General features: G+C 60.3%; 2 protein-coding genes and 1 non-coding gene across 3 annotated transcripts; 1 reads left to right on the forward strand and 2 right to left on the reverse strand.

Annotated features, from left to right (window-relative positions):
* Positions 1–1,313: 1,313 nt before the first annotated feature.
* On the reverse strand, positions 1,314–9,448 carry MED16 (mediator complex subunit 16). The gene is made up of 14 exons (XM_053999287.1): positions 8,962–9,448; positions 8,500–8,607; positions 8,207–8,376; positions 7,261–7,692; positions 6,892–6,997; positions 6,100–6,255; positions 5,614–5,825; positions 5,163–5,369; positions 4,523–4,733; positions 4,206–4,339; positions 3,626–3,818; positions 3,190–3,406; positions 2,753–2,836; positions 1,314–2,023 (listed from the first exon to the last, which is right to left on the reverse strand). The coding sequence occupies exons 1-14, from the start codon at positions 9,095–9,097 to the stop codon at positions 1,897–1,899; spliced, it is 2,493 nt and encodes an 830-aa protein (XP_053855262.1). The 5' UTR covers positions 9,098–9,448; the 3' UTR covers positions 1,314–1,896.
* Positions 9,449–9,847: 399 nt separating this feature from the next.
* Positions 9,848–9,954, forward strand: LOC128819535 (U6 spliceosomal RNA). The gene has a single exon (XR_008440721.1). It is a non-coding gene; the product is annotated as a U6 spliceosomal RNA (small nuclear RNA).
* A 108-nt stretch (positions 9,955–10,062) lies between these two features.
* R3HDM4 (R3H domain containing 4) lies at positions 10,063–17,014 on the reverse strand. The gene is made up of 8 exons (XM_053999595.1): positions 16,704–17,014; positions 14,408–14,562; positions 14,156–14,274; positions 13,558–13,681; positions 13,062–13,147; positions 12,055–12,140; positions 11,692–11,747; positions 10,063–11,047 (listed from the first exon to the last, which is right to left on the reverse strand). Exons 1-8 carry the CDS (start codon positions 16,745–16,747, stop codon positions 10,944–10,946), a joined length of 774 nt encoding a protein of 257 aa, XP_053855570.1. The 5' UTR covers positions 16,748–17,014; the 3' UTR covers positions 10,063–10,943.
* Positions 17,015–17,176: the final 162 nt, after the last annotated feature.

Consider the following 17,176-nt stretch of genomic DNA (forward strand, 5'->3'; position numbering starts at 1 on the left):
GCTGCTGGGCTGGAGGAGTGGGGTGAAGGTGGGAGCTGGGGGGGGTCTGCGCAGGAGCCCCTGCCCAGGGGGGAGCTGGACATGGGGTGGGACATGCTGAGGTTGTGCCGTTGGGGACGGTGTGGCCTTGGCTGGGAGCAGGGGACACATCCTGCAGTGTGGCCACAATATGATTGAGATCTGGGACCTCCCGCAGGGTCATTGTGTGAATATTTGGGAAAGCAGGATCTGCCTGTTGCTGATACGGCAGTGGCAGCTCTGGCTCCCACGGTGGGATCCGTGCTGGAACCCAGCACGATGCTCACTGGGACCCTCTTGAGGGGCAGGGCAGGGCAGAGCCATTTTCCCACCACAATCCAGAGCCCTGCTCTCCCACTGCCCTGTCTTTGGAGGGAGCAGGGCCGAGGCACAAGAGCTGGGAGCAGGGCAGCAGCAGAGCCCAGGGCACTGCCAGACCCTTCCAGTCCCATCCCAGGAGCTCCATGGTCAGCAGGGGCCTGAGGGGGACACAAATGTGTCTCCATCCCCCTGCTGTGCTGCTTTTCCTGTTCCCAAACATTAAATAACCCCAAACCTGTTCTATGAGGAGCTCACAGAGGGCCTGGTTTGAGTTTTACTTACAGGAGAAAAGAGCCTTAATAAGGTGCAGTTTCCTAATTAGCCATTTGATTGTCCCTAATTACCAGCAGAGCAGAGAGGGGGAGAGGTCTGCACAGCTCTCACAGCTCTGAGCAGCGAAACATTCGCTAGAGTCGAGGGATGAACTGTCACCAGCTCCAGTTCTCAATAATAATGAAATCATGGTTCCAGAGGGAAAGGAAAGGAATGTACTAAGCCTGGCTCACTCCCCCCTCTTAAACGGTCTGTGGGGACCTGGAATTGCTGGCTGGGATGCAGCAGCAGAAGGCTCCAGGCTTATCCCCCTAAGAGCTGAAGGACCCGTGGGAGAGGAGCGGGCCCAGATCACCCCCAGGGCTGGGGCTCCCCAGGCACAGCCACGCTGGCTCCAGGAGGTTGTGATTTCCTGCCCAGGGCAGCAGCAGCTGAGGGCAAGGAAGGCCAAAAGTCTGAAAGGATTTTTGGCTGCACCAGGAACGCTCCTCCTCTGGCACGCTCAAGTGTCCAGCCTTGCTGAAGCTGGAGGCTTGCACAACCCCAGGGATCTGATGTTTTTTCCTCGAGTGTCCATAAGGCGAACCTTGAAAGTGTCCATTTCCCCTTCCCCTTGTTCCAACGATGGTGGTTCCTTTCCTGACAGATGCCCTGGCCCCACACTGGGCAGCCACGTCACACCACAGAAACAAACCACTTGGTTCTGTACAAAATCAGGAGAATTTTTATGTACAACAGCAAGAGGCAAAGGCAGGGATCACTCCAGGCAGCAGCACTCATATTCCTGCTCCCATCCAACACCGATGGGCACACAGGAGCGAACTCCTGTCTCAGGGACAAGTTTGCTGAGGGATCAGGAGTGCCCAGCCCATGTGGCACTTCCCAAGCAGCCGGAGGCACAGGATGGATGTGAGGATGGATGTGAGGTACCAGCTGTGCTCCTCTCAGCTGGGACTTTGTTCCTCTCCAGCTGCCCCATCACCACTCTCTGCCCAGGCCAGGGCAGCTGCCAGGACGTCGCTGCTCTGCTGGCACAGACACAAAACACAGCCAGGCTCTCCCCTCCCGGGCCCCAAATGATGGGGAAACCTCTGGCATTCCTTTCCAGCTCTACCCTGGTAAAAGCAGAGCTCCCTCAGCTCTGTTTTCCAGCACAGCTCAACCAAGGACGAGCAGCAGTAACTCTTCCAACATGAGGAAGAGGAGCTGCCATTCCCTTGTCCCAAAGCCTCCATGAAGGGAGCCCTGTGCAGCTCTTGGCCCCCACTGCACCCCGGGAAGGGCTCAGGAGTAGCTGAGGGGCATCTTCCTCCACAGTCCCCCACACAGGCAGTTCTTGATCCAGCGCTGCTCCCACTGCTTCACTGCTGTCACCTTGTTGGGCGACTTCAGCATGGTGACACAGCCACACCTGGGGGGACACAGAGGGTGCAGCCAGCACTGCTGGGGAGCTGCATGGATCACACAGGGATCTGGGTATCCATGGGGAAAACCAGCTCCTGTCATCTGCAGATGACACTTGTGAGCACCAAAACCAGCTGAAACCAGCAAGCAACAATCCCGCTGAGGGCTCTGCTGGAGCTGGAGCCTGGCAAGGAAGAGCCCCAGCTGCTGTTTATACATGAAACAACTGACAGTCATCTCAGAAAAATGATCTGCTACAGAGGCTTTCTATTAAAATCAGTAATTAAAGCTAATTCAATCACATGACTTAGATGGATGTTTGTTCCCTGAGCCATTATCCTGAAATCCAGGCTCTCCCATGAGGGTGGATGAGTAGGGCAGCATGAAATGCAAGCCTGGTGGAAAGATGACCCCAAAATGGGAGCAGGGGCAGCGGGGTGATTCCTCCTCCAGCCCTGCCATGACCACACAGGTGCTTTAATGACCAGACCCACAGAACTGGGCATCACATAAAGGAGTTGCTGTAGGCTCTCCTCCAGGCCAGATTACTTTAAGAGCTTTATCTGATTTGATTTTTAACCCAAGGGCCAGGATGCAACAGTGCCACTCTCTGACAATGACATGGGCAGCCCACATTGGGGACACCTTAACCACAGCCCCAACCAGTCTCAGAGAGCTCCTGAAGGACACAGGACAGACCAAGTCCTGCCCAAGCTCCACTGCAAGTGTCACTTACCTGGTACAGGACTTGCATTCCTCTGTTGGGTACGCGCCCAGGTGCAGCCGCCTCAGGTGGTCAATTTTGGGCTGTCCAGGGGCCCTGGGGAGGGAGAACAGGACTTTCCTAGAGTGTCACTTTCCATGAGCTGCCTCCAGGACAGGGAGCTGTATCTCACTGGCCAACACGGCAGAAGTTCTGCCCACCTACCCACCCAGTGCCACGAGATTCGTTGTCACAATGACACAATTAATCACATTAATTAATGGGGCTTTTCCCTCCATTTGCCATCACTCTTCAGTACTTAAAATTCCCAGCCCATCAGAAGCTGAGAAAAGGATTTGAGCAGAGAGGACAAACTGCTCTTGGGTCACAGCAGCAAGGAGACCAGCCAAAACGAAGAGCTGCCAAGACTCCTCCTCACCAGGGCACCAACTCTTTCCAGGGGTTTGTACCTGACAAAGGCATCGAACTGGGAAGAGACAGTGTGTCCAACGAGCCCGGGAGCCTTCCCAAACTGCAGCCGGACCAGCTGCTTGTTCTGCAGCTTGCTGATGATGCCATCGTTGATGGGCAGCCAGTCAATGTTGGGAATGAGCAGCTGGCTGGGCAGGAGGCAGCACTCATCGATCAGGGCATCATCAGGCTCTGTGATGTGATTTTCCTCACGACCTGCGTGGGAAATGAAGGAAAAAAACCCTGTGACCTTTACATTTCTCTCTCAGACCTCCAGGGAGCTGCGTGCAGCCGCCTCCTCCACTGCCAACTCAGCCTGGGAAACAATAACCTTGGCAGCAGCACTTGCCCTTTCTCAACGTGCCAGACCCCCTCGGAGTCACGTCCCACCCCACTGCTGCAGGAATTACTGTTCAGGGAACCGGCCACACTCACAGCACAGCCAGAGCTTGGTCAGGAGCCGGAAGAGCAGGGACATGCTGTCCTGGGTGTCCGAGGTTGCCGTGTACACGGGGAGGCAGCTGGGCTTCAGCAGCCCCCAGATGCGGATGACCACCATCAGCTCCCGGAACATGCCGAGGGACGCGCCGTCGCGCAGGAAGCTGTGGCCAGGGCGCACCGGGGAGCCCTGCGGGGGGACAGCGGCGTGGGTGGGGGTGACACCAGCCTGGGTGGGGGTGACACCAGCCCCAGCCACCACACTGCATCCAGACAGCTCCTGCTTCCAGCAGCACACAGCCTGTGGAACCCGCTGCTGGGGATGGTGGAGGGTCACCTGATGGTGACACCTCTGCAGAGCTGCAAGAGGAGTGTTCCCAAATCCCTCAGGTACCGTGCTGGTCACCAGACCCAGATGGGCGTGGGAAGGGCCATTCTCTAATTCTGCTGCTCCTTACTCCTCCCCAGTGCCTGTGCTGACCGGGACATGCGGCCCTGTGTGCCCTGGCAAAGCTCCCCAGCACTGCCCATGGGTGTTTGTGTTCTCTCGGTGTGTTCCCAGCACTCCAGGTCTCACCTGGTTGGGAAGGCTGGCCAGCAGGTAGAGCACAAAATCCCCCACCCACTGGATGAGCTGCTGCAGGGACTGCAACGTCGTCATCTCCAGGACAAACTCTTCCGTCTTCAGGTTAATCATCACCTTGTCAATGTCTGGAAGAGAACCAAGACATTGCCTGGCTCAGGAAGATGGATCCAAACTTCACACCCTCCCTGTGGAGGTCACCCTTGTCCTCCTCCTCAAACCCAGGAGCTACTATGAGACTGTGACACCACAGGGAACAGTCCAACCCCAGCTCTGGGAACGCAGTGCGGGATGCTGTGAGCAGTCAGTACCTACATCCGTGATCTTGGAGCAGATCTCGGTGAGCCGGTCCCCGGGGCTCTTGTCAGGGGTGTTGAGGAAGTGTGGGCGCAGCAGCGACTTCAGGGTGCAGCTGATGGCAATGAGGAAGAGCTTGGCGTGGTAGTCGCACACACGGGCGATGGTGCTGGAGGAGAGCTTGCACAGCGACGCCTTCATGACAACGATGCGTGTGGAGAGCACCTGAGCCACAGGGAAATGCAGCAAAAGGCACAAGAAAAGGCAGGAATTAGCATAAGCTCATTAGAGCTGCTGCTGCTGCTTTATTCTCTGCTCTCCCTTTCTGCTGCAGGAGTGACAGAAGCAGTGACTGCCACGCACGTGAGCGCTGTGCTGGGCACGTGCTGCTGTTCCCAGAATCTGCCAAAAATAGATTTCACCATCTCACCCCAAATTTCCAACAGCTAAGACCCCGCTGATATCAGTGAAAGTGAATGCTGCTGACATGGAAGCTCTTCCCAGCTCCATCCCTGCCCGAGCAGGGCGCTCAGAGAGCACAGCCAGGCAGAGCCACCGATGTCCTGAGGACTGGCACTGGCTGTCCCCACTCCAAGTCCCTGAGCCCCCCCCATGCCCACCCTGGGAGTGAGCCCAGAGCTCCCACCCACCCACCTGCTGCAGGGCCGCGTTCTGACGCATGTACTCCTCGTGCAGCTTCTCCACCAGGTTCTGCACCATGCTGGGCTGGACGTGGAGCAGGATGTCCCACCAGTCGTAGCCAGTCACCATGCAGTACTCCAACAGGAACAGCAAGTGCCGCAGGGACATGTTCATGTCCAGCACGTGGCCCATGGAGGGGGAGATGCGGAGCATGCTCAGCTAGAAGGGAGGAACCAAAGGGAAACTGGCTTCAGGAGCGGTATTAAAATTGTCCCACAAAGCTACAACACAATTTGGGGCCCAATGAAGCTCAATCCTGACCTAGTGACAGTTTCTGACACCGATGGGATACATCCCTTTCCAATACAGATCTCACAGCTGGAATTCCCAGTGTTTCCTGAGCAACCCATCACCCCTCAGAGAGCTTGGGTGAGAAATAACCCCACCATGAGAGAGCACCAACCTTCCCATGACTGTCCACACCAGCCAGGGCCAGTGACGTCCAGGAGAGCTGCATGGCCTTGAAGTGCACCAGGGGCCCTGTGGTGCGCGGGCGCTTGAGGGCCGGCTCGTCCACGGGGCGCTGCGAGGAGGAGCTGTAGAACACGGCCATCATCTGCAGGGACAGCCGGTGCACGATGTGGACACTGCCATCATGGAAAGCCAAGGCCAGGCCTGGGGACAGGAGACAAGAGAGGCTGAGCAAGCAGCTCCTCCCAGCGTGGCAGAGCCTTCAGCCAAAGCAGTGGCCACCACTGAAGCCTATGGAGATGCCAAAGGGCTGGGGGCTCACAGCATTGCACAGCCTCTTCCCACAGCGGGATGGCTGGGAACACATCCTGTTTGAAAGTCTTCCCTCAGCATTCCACGTGCTTTACTTCAGCTACAGCTCAGGTGGTGCCATTTCAAGCAAAACGTGTTTAGGACGAAGACAACAGGAACTCCTTACCCAGTCCAGGGAAGAACTTGGTGTCGTTTGCCACCTTCAGGTCGGTGTTGGTCAGGGAGATTGGCAGCTTTGGCAGCGCCACGGCCGACACCCGGTCCAGGTCGTTGGTGGCAGACAGGATCCGCCACTTCAGGATCATGGGCTGCTTGTCTCCCACTGGGGAAAATAAGCAAATGAGTGAGGGTTTTGTCCCAGAGAGATCAGAAAATCTGCCCCCATTTCTGCCCAGGCTCCCCCAAGCAGGATCACAGATCAGGCACTGGTCTATTTCCCATATATTTCCGGTAAGTTTCCCTCATAGTTCCCTATTTTTTTCCTGAATTATACAAACAACATGTTTTGCTAAATCTCTCTTGATGGGAAGCTCTGCTGAGGGTGACTAAGATCCTTAAATACAATAATCCTTTGTATTGCACCAAACAAACTGCCCTGATTAATTCTGTTCTATCTGAGATCAGGTGGAGCCCAGGCAGCCGGGGCAGGGGATTAGTCCAGCTCTGCTGCTCAGTCCTGGTCCTTTGGGAGCCTTTGCTCCACTGGTGGCAGGAAGGGCGGCTGTGCAGCAAAACACAAAAAATTACTTTTATGAAGCGAAAGCAACAACCAAACCCCTTCCTGGAAACTGCAAGTTGCTGCCTATGCAGCAAACAGACAGAATGGACTGAGAACACCTGAAAATAAACATCAGATTCTGAGTAAACTCATATATGGGATAATGGATGTGAGAAACTGTGCTGCTTTTTCCCTCAGACCAAGCTCCTGTTCTTGAGAGTCCCCAGAACAGACACTTACCCACAGGAGAGATTTGCTGGAAGATGTTGTTGACAGGCAGGCCCTCCTTCCTAAGGGACCAGCACTCCACGATGCTGTTGTTTTGGTTGGAGGCACAAAGCAGCACCTGTGGAACAGAGCCCCCCCACCACAAGCTTCACAACAGGGAGGACACTGCCCTGGTCATTCCCACTCTCCATTTCCAGGGTCCTGCTCCCACTCAGGTCATGATCCACCAGCAAAAAGCAGAGGATCAAACCAGAGGGAGGCCAGGTCCCTAATTCCAGCTGCACCAGAAGGGCAACTAGGAATGCCAAGGGTATTGCAGGACATGCTGGCCACCTCCAGCCCCTGTGAGAAGGCCAGGCGGAGCAGAGAGCAGCTGCCCACCTGCTCTGACATGTCCCGAGCCAGGAATTTCAGGTGGGTGATGGCCGGGTACTTGTCCTTGCGCGCGGGGTCGGTGGTGCAGCGCATGAAGAGGGACGGCAGGATCTCGGTGTCGATCTTGCACTTCTCGTTCACCACGCTGACACACACCTTGTAGAACTGCACGGGGGACGTGCTGCTGCCATCAGACGTGGCCACCACGATGTTGCCCCCGCCCGTGAAGGCGACGTCGGCCAAGGCCACGCGGCAGCGGAGGCGGCACAGGCTCTCGGTGGCCGTCAGCACCTGCCCGTTGGGCTTGAGGAGGGACACGGTGACCAGCCCGCTGATGGTCACAGCAATCCAGCCCTCCATGGGCTTCCCGCCAAACAGCGTCAGCGACGGAGAGAACTTCACCCGGGAAAACTTCTCGCCGAAGTTCGAGGCTCCAGACTGTAACAAAGGTCAACAAAACCTAAGTGTTTGCAGCCAAAATTTGTGCCCGCGGAGCTCTTCTGGTGGGAGAGGGGCAGGAGTTTTGTGGGACATCCCAGGAGTTAAGAAAACACAAGCAGGGAACTTGTGCTTGGCAGCTTTGGGCTTTCAGAGTCTGCAGGATCACACACGAGGAGCTCACGTTTGTGCCCAAATGCCCAGATAAACCTCAGCACCCCGAATGCATTTCCTCTGAACCACCACGGGCAAGGAAAGAACTGCTCTATCTCCCTGCTCCTGCCTAGAACTGGGGCACCAGACTAGGGGAGACACATCTGAAACACCAAAAGAAACAAGGCTCCAACCCCCCTCAGAACTCGGCAGGAACCAGGAATCTGACTTCTCTTTGACTGGAAAAACTCCCCAAGGCCACAGGAGAGCCCAGAGCACAGATCACAGGCAGGATCCTGAGTTCTTTGCCAAGACCTGAGCCAGAGCTCCAGCCCAGATCCCTCAGGGAGCTGAGACAAACCTTCTCCACGTGCAGAGCCAGCTTGACGCCGTTGTGCAGCCAGGACAGGGCCACCACCGGGTCCCCCTCCACCACGCTGCCCACCGTGTTCTCCCAGCTGTTGGCCAGGTGATCTGTCATGGCCCAGCACTTGATGTGGCCATCAGCATCTGCCGAGAGCAGCCTGGAGCCTGTGACAATGACACTGCATGACAACACGGGAGGGGGGACAGCCAAAACCCCACAAGGAATCACTTCGGGACGTGCAGAGCAGGGGTGGGACACGGTGACAGCGAGGAGGGAGCCCAGCCCACCTGACTGATCCCACTCCAGGCACGTGATGACTTCAGTGTGGCCCGAGTTCACAGAGTAGACGTCCCAGGGGTGCTCGGTGTCGATGATATGGACCATGTGGGTGAGATCTGTGTGAACAGAGAAGTGACTCCCTGTCCCTTGTCACTGCTGCTCAACTGAGCCTCAGCTGACGCAGGGAAAACAGACAATGTTTTATAGAAATGATTTGGGGTAGAATAGCAACTGTGCTGGGAACTCAGCGAGGGGCCAGACACCAACGTGGTGTGATTTAGGGATGTCGGTCCTGGTTCTGGGGAAACAAACGCGTGTGAGACGCTGCCAGAGGCTGAGGGATGGAAGGAAAAGGAGGAGCAGCAGCCGGGAGCTGCCAGGGGCAGGGCAGAGCTCCGGCCCAGCGGATCCTGGCCCTTCCCGGGAGCACCGGGAGCACCGGGAGGGATTTCCCGAGGGGCTCGCGGTACCTTTCTCCTCCTCATTGCGGAGGTCCGTGGTGAAGGCGATGAGGTTGCGGCAGGACCAGGCGCACACCAGCGGGATGGAGGGGCAGTGGTTGCTCTTGGGCTTCTTCTCCCACTCGCACACGTAGGCCAGGTCCATCCCGGCGGCCCGGCCGGGACACGGGACACGGGACACGGGACACGGGATACGGGACACGGAACACGGGATACCGGACACGGGACACGGGACAGCCCCCGTCCTGCCTGGGGACGACACAAAGCCAGTCACACCAGGAACCCCAGCCTCAGGGGCCACGGCGGGGGGGCACAGCCCTCGGGACACGGGTGGGGACTGCCCCGCACCGGGAGAAACCCCGGCGGTCCCGGGGGGGAAGCGGAGGGAGCGGCCCGCGGGTACCGACCCGACGGCGGGCGGGAGACTCGTCCCCCCTCCCCGGGGACGGACACGGGGAGGTGGCGGAGGTTCCCGGGGCTCGCGGGGAGGTCGCAGGAGGGGCCCGGGGCTGCCTCAGGAGCGGCCCGGGGTCCCGGCCCGGCCCGGCCGCACTCACCGCCTCCCGCCGCTCCCCAGGACCCCGGCCCTCCGCCGGCTGCCCGTCCCGCGCCTGCGCCGCGCGCTCAGGCACTGCCGCGGACACCCCCACAGAGCCATGCAGCAGCGTCTAATTAGCATAACAAACTACCCAGAACCCACCGGGCAGCGATAGCAAACATAACCGGCAGATTTCGGATATTTTTGAGAAAATCCGGGGAAAATAAGCCAGAAAAAGACTGAGAAACACTTGGGAAGCTCATCCTACGTTCCGCATCGAGCCACACCTCAGTCACCCTATCTGAAATATAATAACTTTCCAAGGCTTTAAATAGCACTGAGGGCACAGTGCAGTTCGTGCTCGCTTCGGCAGCACATATACTAAAATTGGAACGATACAGAGAAGATTAGCATGGCCCCTGCGCAAGGATGACACGCAAATTCGTGAAGCGTTCCATATTTTTTGCACCTCCCCGCAACCCACATTTTCCACCCCGTGCCCAACCGGGTGCCCCGCGACCCCCCCCTCAAAGCCTCCTCCTCCCCGTCCCCACGGAGAGACAGAGCCGGAGTAGGGGAGCACCGTTTTTATTGTTTCTGAAGGCGCCCGTAGCCGAGCCGCACCAGCGAAGGAGGCGCGAGGGGCTCCCCTGGCCCTGGGGGTGCCCACAGGGGTTAATGGCAGTCGGTGTCATGGTGGGACAGAGCAACCGGCAAAGATCCCCGGGGCACGCCCTGCCAGCAACCCTTGGCACATGCCAGGGAGGCGGGGGCACACTGAGGGACCCCCCCAAAATGCCACATCTGCCCCCATGGCAGCTGTGGAAAAGCAGAGAGAGCCCCGAAAGGGACTGCACCCCTCCAGCACGCACACACACACACACACACACACGTAAATATACACACACGTGATAAAAAACCACAAGCTATATTACACTTAAAAACAGCCCCGTCGTGCGGGCAGGGCACAGGGGCGTGCGGTAAAAGCACCGGAGCTCCCCACACCCCGCCCCAGCCGAGGGGGCCGAGCCCCCCTGGACACCCGGTGGGCACGGGGCTGCGGGAACGCGGCAGCCCCCAGGCTCTTCCGCCGGCTCAGCGATTGCTCAGCAGCCGCCAGGAGCTGTTTCACCGCAGAAAAATCTGGACCGAAATCACCCCACGAGCGTCAGCGCCACAGGGAGGCTGGCCCCGCCTGATTATTTTTAAAAAACACCTGCGTTATAAATAGACACACCAACAGTTCCAGGAGGGCTGCGGGACGGGCGAGAGGCACCTGCCCCACACCCGGGGCCGCGCTGCCCGCCCCGGTCCCGGCACACCCAAGGGCACGGCCACAAACCCCCGGCTCTGCCCCGCCGGGCAGCGGCTGCTGGAGCAGGGGAAGGAAGGGCCGAGGGTCCGGGAGAGGCTGCAGCGGACACAGGAGGGGCAGGGCAGCTGTCGGGGGGCATCAGCTCATCTGCCCCAGGTAGTCTGAGAGCAGCAGCTCCGGCGGCAGGAACACGCGGTGTTTGTTGCTCACTTTCATCTGGCGTTTGCCTTCGATGTCCGAGCCTGCGGGTGGGACGGAGCGGTCAGCACAACCCCTGCTCCCCCCCTCGGGGGTCTCCAACAGGCGCTCCCAGCCCAGCCACCGCCCTCCCCTCCTCCCTGGGGCTGTTTTCTGTCCCCTCCGTCCCCAGCCGAGTCCCCGCCGGCCCCACGGGCTCGCTCCCCATCATTAGCGCTCAGGCTGATTGCCACAAGCCGCTCCTAATGAACGCCCGGCAGCGGAGCCTCCTCCGGAGGGATGGAGCCTGATGCCTTCTCTGCCTTGGCAACAAAACCTTTGGGGACGCCCAGGGCAGTACGAGAGCACGGCTGCTCCTCGGGAGGAGGAAGCAGCTGCAGGAGAGGGAACCCCGCGAGCAGATTCTTGCTTTGGACCACCCGAATTTCCTGTCAGAGCTGGGTCCCGCCGACCCCCGGGTGTGAGGCTGCAGCCAGCGCTGGTGAGCACGGCCGGGGCTGCCCGGGGAGCTCCAAGCAGGCAGGGCTGGGACCGCGGGGTTATCTGTGAGCCCCAGGGCGAGGTGGGGCCGGCAGGAGGAAGGGAGGAAAAGGCTGAGCTGGAGAGGAGAGATAGTGACGGAGGGAAGGGGAAAAACAAAAACAAAATCACAATCAAAACTAAAACCAAGCGGACACGCGGCTCTTACTGGCAGAGACGAGATCCATGTACTGGCAGAGCGCGTGGAGCAGGAGCCGCTCAAAGCTGGGGGACAGGGGACAGGGTTAGAGCCTGACCAGCGTGTCCCACGGGCTGCCCTGCCCTCCATCCTCCCAGGGACCCACAGAGCGGATGGGGAGCACAAAGTGCCACAGGGCCCTGCACAGGGATCCCCGGGTGCCTCCCTCCCCCAGGGGCTCCACGGGGACCAGGTGGGCGTCCCCAGGTGGAGACCAGGCCCGGCTGAGGGGAGGCCAAGGGGTGTCCTGTGCTCCTAAAGCCCCTCTGCAGCCTGGGGTGGCCCTGGGGCACAGGGAACCCCAGAGGCCAGGACCCTGAGATGGGGAAATACCTGTTATCCATCAGTGCTGTGTAGACAGAGTGGGGGGTGACAGAGAAGAAGGCCAGCAGCTCCTCCTCCAGCCCCTCCAGCGTCCCCTGTGAGGAGAGGCAGGGGCTCAGCGAGGAAGGGGCAGTGGTGGGCACAGCCCTGGCACAACTCACTCCCCAGGACTTACTGCCAGCAGCTCCCGGGCAAGTTATTTGGACAGGAGACAGCAGGGAGAGGAGACATCTCCCATCTCCAGCCCCTGAGGCAGGGAAGGATCCAGCTCCTGCCAACTCCACACTGTGTGTGCCAAGGGCTGGCACCATCCCTCGTGTTCACAGCAGCCAGGGGAGCCTCGTGCCTCCCCACAGTCAAAGCTCAGTGCTCTGCTGGTCTGCAGAGCTCTGTGACCCCAGAGACGAGCAGCACACGTGTCTCATTTGAAGACAAACAAGCCAGTGGGCAGGAGGAGCCCAGGCTGCATTTAGAGGCTCTAATTAGCACCAGGAAAACAAACAGAGCCCCACAGAGCAGAGGGAGCAGGCAGCCAGCACCCCCAGGGCTGGTAGAGCAAGTGTCTGGGCAGGCAGTGCAGGGCTGCACTCAGCTCTCTCCTTCCTGCTCAGCAGTTGGTGCACTTTTACCCCCTTTCAAAATACACTGGAGTTTCCCCAAATAGCCTTGTGTGGGCCACTGTGAAGACCCCAAAGGCTCCACTGCTGTCCCCATGCACAAACACGCCTGGTTTCACCTGTCACCTGCTGTCATTGCACAGAGACTGGGCAACTACCACTAAAAAAAAGCCCTGCAACTGCCAGAAAAATCTGAACTGAGCCAGGAAACCCCATCTGCCGGGAGCTGAATGTCTGCCCGCAAGCACTGCGGGGTCACACGAGCACCGGAGCGCGTTCCCAGGAGCTCCTCTGAAATTTGGCCCTGCCCTGCACAGGGTCAGGGCACAGCTCTGGGGACACGGCTCTGGAGGGACCCCTGCCAGCCCCAGCCCTGCTGTCCCAGGCCCCCCAGCTCACCATGGGGATCCGGCCCCGCTTCAGGGTGGCGCGCAGGCGGCGGCTGATGCGCTGGAAGCACTCCTGGGGTGTGTAGGCAGGCAGCTCTGGAGAAGGGAGAAGGGATTTGGACACAGCTCACAGCTCCAGAGCCCGCAGTGTCACCTTTTGGGAGGTCCCAGTGTCCCCCCCCAGCTGCCAAGCAGGGCTCCCTTCACAGTCACCCCTAAAACTGCAATGCCCTCCCCAGCACAGGGAGGTTCGGGGGTGCAGAGATTTGGGGCTGTGACATTAGGGGATGGCTGCTGTGCCATCATCCCAGCCACTCCTGGCTCCCACAAACCCTCCCTGGTCCACGGTGGGGGTCTGCAGGCATAAACCCCCCCTGCCACACCCAGGAGGTGGGCTCAGGCCTCCCCTGGCCCCACCATTAACAGGGAGTGGGTGCAGCCCTCCCAGAATGTACACAAGGAAGGAAAGGGAGAGGCTGTCCCCACCCTGCGTCCCCTCCCAGCACCTTTCCACTTCTCTTCGTTCTTGACAGGCAGCTTCCTCCTGTGCTTCTTCCTGGCCTCCTCCTCCAGGTAGAGCAGGACCCGCTCCTGCTCTTCTCCCGACCGGTTCATGAAGTCGTTCCAGATCTGACAGCAGAAGCCACCAAGCCCCACTACAGAGGTCTGTGGGGAGCACTTGGCAGTGCAGGGGGCCCCCTCCCCACACCCCCTCCTCACCCCCTTGTCCCCAGGGATGGCCCTGAGTGCCACACCAGGGAGAGGTCACGTTTCCAAACACCCAGTTACAGGGCCAGCGTGAGGCAACGGGGGTTTGGCAAGGGGCTTGTGCCAGAGGAAGTGCTGCAGCTCGCCAGGCACCCGCTGCTCTGCAGCCACAACTCTCCGTGAGAGGATCTGCCTGGAGATTCCCCCACCCCATGGGCCCCAGGACCCCATCACCCCCTGGCACACACGGCAGCAGATCCCACAGATCCCAGCCTGACACCAGACCAGAAGCTGGGGTGCAGCTGCTCAGGCCAGGGAGGCAGAGGGATGGAGGAGTGAGGTACAAGCATGACGTGCCATGCCAGTGTCCCCAAGCCAGTGGGTGGCTGTACCCACCTCCACATAGGTCTCATTGTTACAGGCCTCGGTGAAGATGCTGGGGGTGGCCGAGTGGGTGAGCTCTCCCTCGTCGCTCCCGCAGTCATCCTGCTCCAGCAGTGTCATCAGGTAGCGAGCTGGGGCGAAGAGCAAAGCCCTGAGAGGGGAGGAAGCACCTCCAGAGAGGCCCCTTGCCTGCAGTACATCCCTGCTTGCCACACACTTCAGGGGGAGGCTGCCCTGGGGAAGAGACCCTGCCCTGGTCCTTACTGTTCTCCAGCCTCTGGAGGCTCTTGCGGCCCTTGGCCCTCGGGATGAGGTCGGAGTTGCGGATGGCTTTGTTGATGTAATACTGCTTCCTCTTGGAGGGCGAGAACCGCTTGGACGGGGAGTCCTCCAGCAGGGGCAGGCAGTCCTCGATCCTCCTGGGGGACACAGCGGGAGGGATGAGCCCACCTGAGGGGCCTGGGGCAGCCACAGCAGCGGGAGGATGGGGGGAGATGGGGCAGCAGAGCATCAGCCCCGCTGTTACTGCAACCGGCATCGCTTACTCCCACGGGGCCTGTCCCCCTCGGGTCACCGTCACCTCCAAGGACTGGCTCTGCTCAAAGCTGTGTGACAGCACTGGAAGGGCCAGGTAATTAACCTGGGTAATTAACCCGGGCAATTAACCGTGCCACACAGGAAGCAAAACGATGGATCCATTCCTGCTGGGCCCCTGCTGCACCTCACGCTCACCATCGTGCCGAGTGGCACTGACCCTGCCACTCCTTGTTGAGGGCAGCAGGAACACCACCCCAGCCTGGCACTGCCAGCTCCTGGGGGCACCCAGAGCTGCTCACATGTTCACAACATGGTCAGGGCGTTGATTAGTCACAGGCACAGCTTAGCAATGACCAAAACAACTGAGGCATTTTATGGGAAAATGAAGCCACACCACGAGCGAGAAGCGTGCTGAACGCAACTGCTTGGGTTTCAAAGTTTACTAAACACCAAAGACAGGAAGTTTCACTGCCTTCACTTGCGAAGAAGCTTCCCCTCAGGGTTGTGTGGGTTTCCTTTAGCGCAGCAGAAGGTGGGGGAGAAAATCAACACCCCTGAATGAACGCACAGGACTGTCCATCCAGGACGAGGAGCTGCAGCACGGCTGCCCAGAGTGACCACTGTGACCACTGCCACGGCAGCACCACGGCCTTGCTGCATCCACGGGGCCATGTCCCCACCGTGTCCCCTCCTTTCCAGCATTCTGGGCCTCATGGGAGCCCCAGTGCTGCAATCAGGTGCCGACAGAGCTGATCTGGGCACAGGGCAGAGCAGGTTGTGCTGTCCGATTGCAGCCCGGGCCAACAGCCAGCTGCTCGCCCTCGCCAAAACCTTGATTTTTTTTTCCCCCCTTGGGGGAGTGATAGAGTCTTGGCTGCTGGTGGGGGGTAAAAAAACAACCATCCCTTCCAAGCTGGAGAAAACCGTGGCAAAGGTGGGCTTGGAAAGAATAAAAGAGACTCAGGTATCAAGGCAATGCCCAGAGGACGGGTGGGGAGCAGTAACCCAACCTGCCACAGCGAGCAACCAGGGCTGGTGGATCAAGTTGTGATACAAAGACGGTTACAAAAACCTGAATAAACAGAGGGAGTCACCTTAGCTCGGGGGTTTGAGTACACAGCTGCGAGCCCGGCACTCCCTGGAGCCGGCACGGCCCCAGAGAGAGATGTCACAAACCACTGTCAGCAGGGTGGGAGCACCCCCGGGACCCCCCGAGCCCCGTGGGAGGGGAACAGGCTGAGCCACACTCGACTCTCTTCCTGAAGGCTGCTCCTGGCTGCCCTGGCACCCGGCACTGCCACGTCTGCCCTGGCACTGCCACCTCCGCCCAGTGCCAACCTGGAGGTTCAGAGGGCACAGTGGCCTCGGGCCAGTGCCCCCAGAGCGAGTGACCGGTGTTGGACAAGCATCGGTACCCTCGGAGCCAGGGTCCCGTGCCAGGCTGAGATGGGACCCCGGGAGAGGTCATTCCTGGGGGACCAGAGCAAACCGTAACCGTGGGGCAATGGGCCCGGCAGCTGCGGGGACACCGGAGCACAGATTCCTGCCTTCTCCTCCTCCACGTCCCATTCCCAGGCAGGGAACGCGCCTGGAAGAGGAACCTGTTCTCTGCCGGGGGATTTCGGAGCTATTCCTGTCATTTACCCTTTGGCAGCAGAACGCGGCAGGGACCTGCAGAGCCAAGTCGCCGCGGGACGGCCGGGGCTGTCAGGGACAGCTCCGTCCCGGGCTCCGGTACCCCCGTGCAGGAGCGGGGGGCTCCAGCCCACCCCCGGCACCACGAGGGACCGGGCGGCCAGCCCCGGTGACCGGGAGCACCGTGACCTCGAGGGATAAACACTAATGCTAAGGCTCATTATGCCGGTCCCGGGCTCCGCTCTGACACCGCCCCCGGGGCCGGGGAGCTGGGGACGGGCTGTCCCGGGAGGCGCCGCCGCCGCTCCCCGCCCGCACCGACAACCCCGGGGGGCTCCTGCCCGGCCCGACCGCCCCACGGCCCGCCCGGCCCCGGGCCCGCACTCACGGGAACGGCTCCTCGGGGCCCGCGCCGCCCCGCAGCACCACCATGGCGCGCTGGGACTGGGATCGGAACCGGGACGGTGACCAGAACCGGGACCGGGACCGAGACCTCCCTCCGCCGCCTCCACCCCCGGCCCGCACCGGCGGCACCGGGCCCGGCACCGCCCGCTGGAAGTGACGTCACGGGGGCGGGGACACGGGAATCCCGCCCCGGGCGTCGCGGGAGGTGGGGCACCGGGGGTGCTTCGGGGAGCCCCGGGAACCGGGGCGCGACGGCTGCCGGACCCCATTAACCCCGCGTGAATCCCTGTTGTCCACCGATAGCTCCTCCGTTAATCCCCGCGAAACTCCAGTTAACCACCGTAAAAGCCCCGCTGACCTCCGTTAACCCCCGTTAAACCCCCCCCGTTTACCCCCGTTAACCGCCCCCCCCCCCGCGGCTCTACCGGGGCCCGCGCCCTGCACGGCGCCGTTCCC

The sequence above is a fragment of the Vidua macroura genome, chromosome 26, assembly GCF_024509145.1.
Source record: "Vidua macroura isolate BioBank_ID:100142 chromosome 26, ASM2450914v1, whole genome shotgun sequence".
NCBI lineage: Eukaryota > Metazoa > Chordata > Aves > Passeriformes > Viduidae > Vidua > Vidua macroura.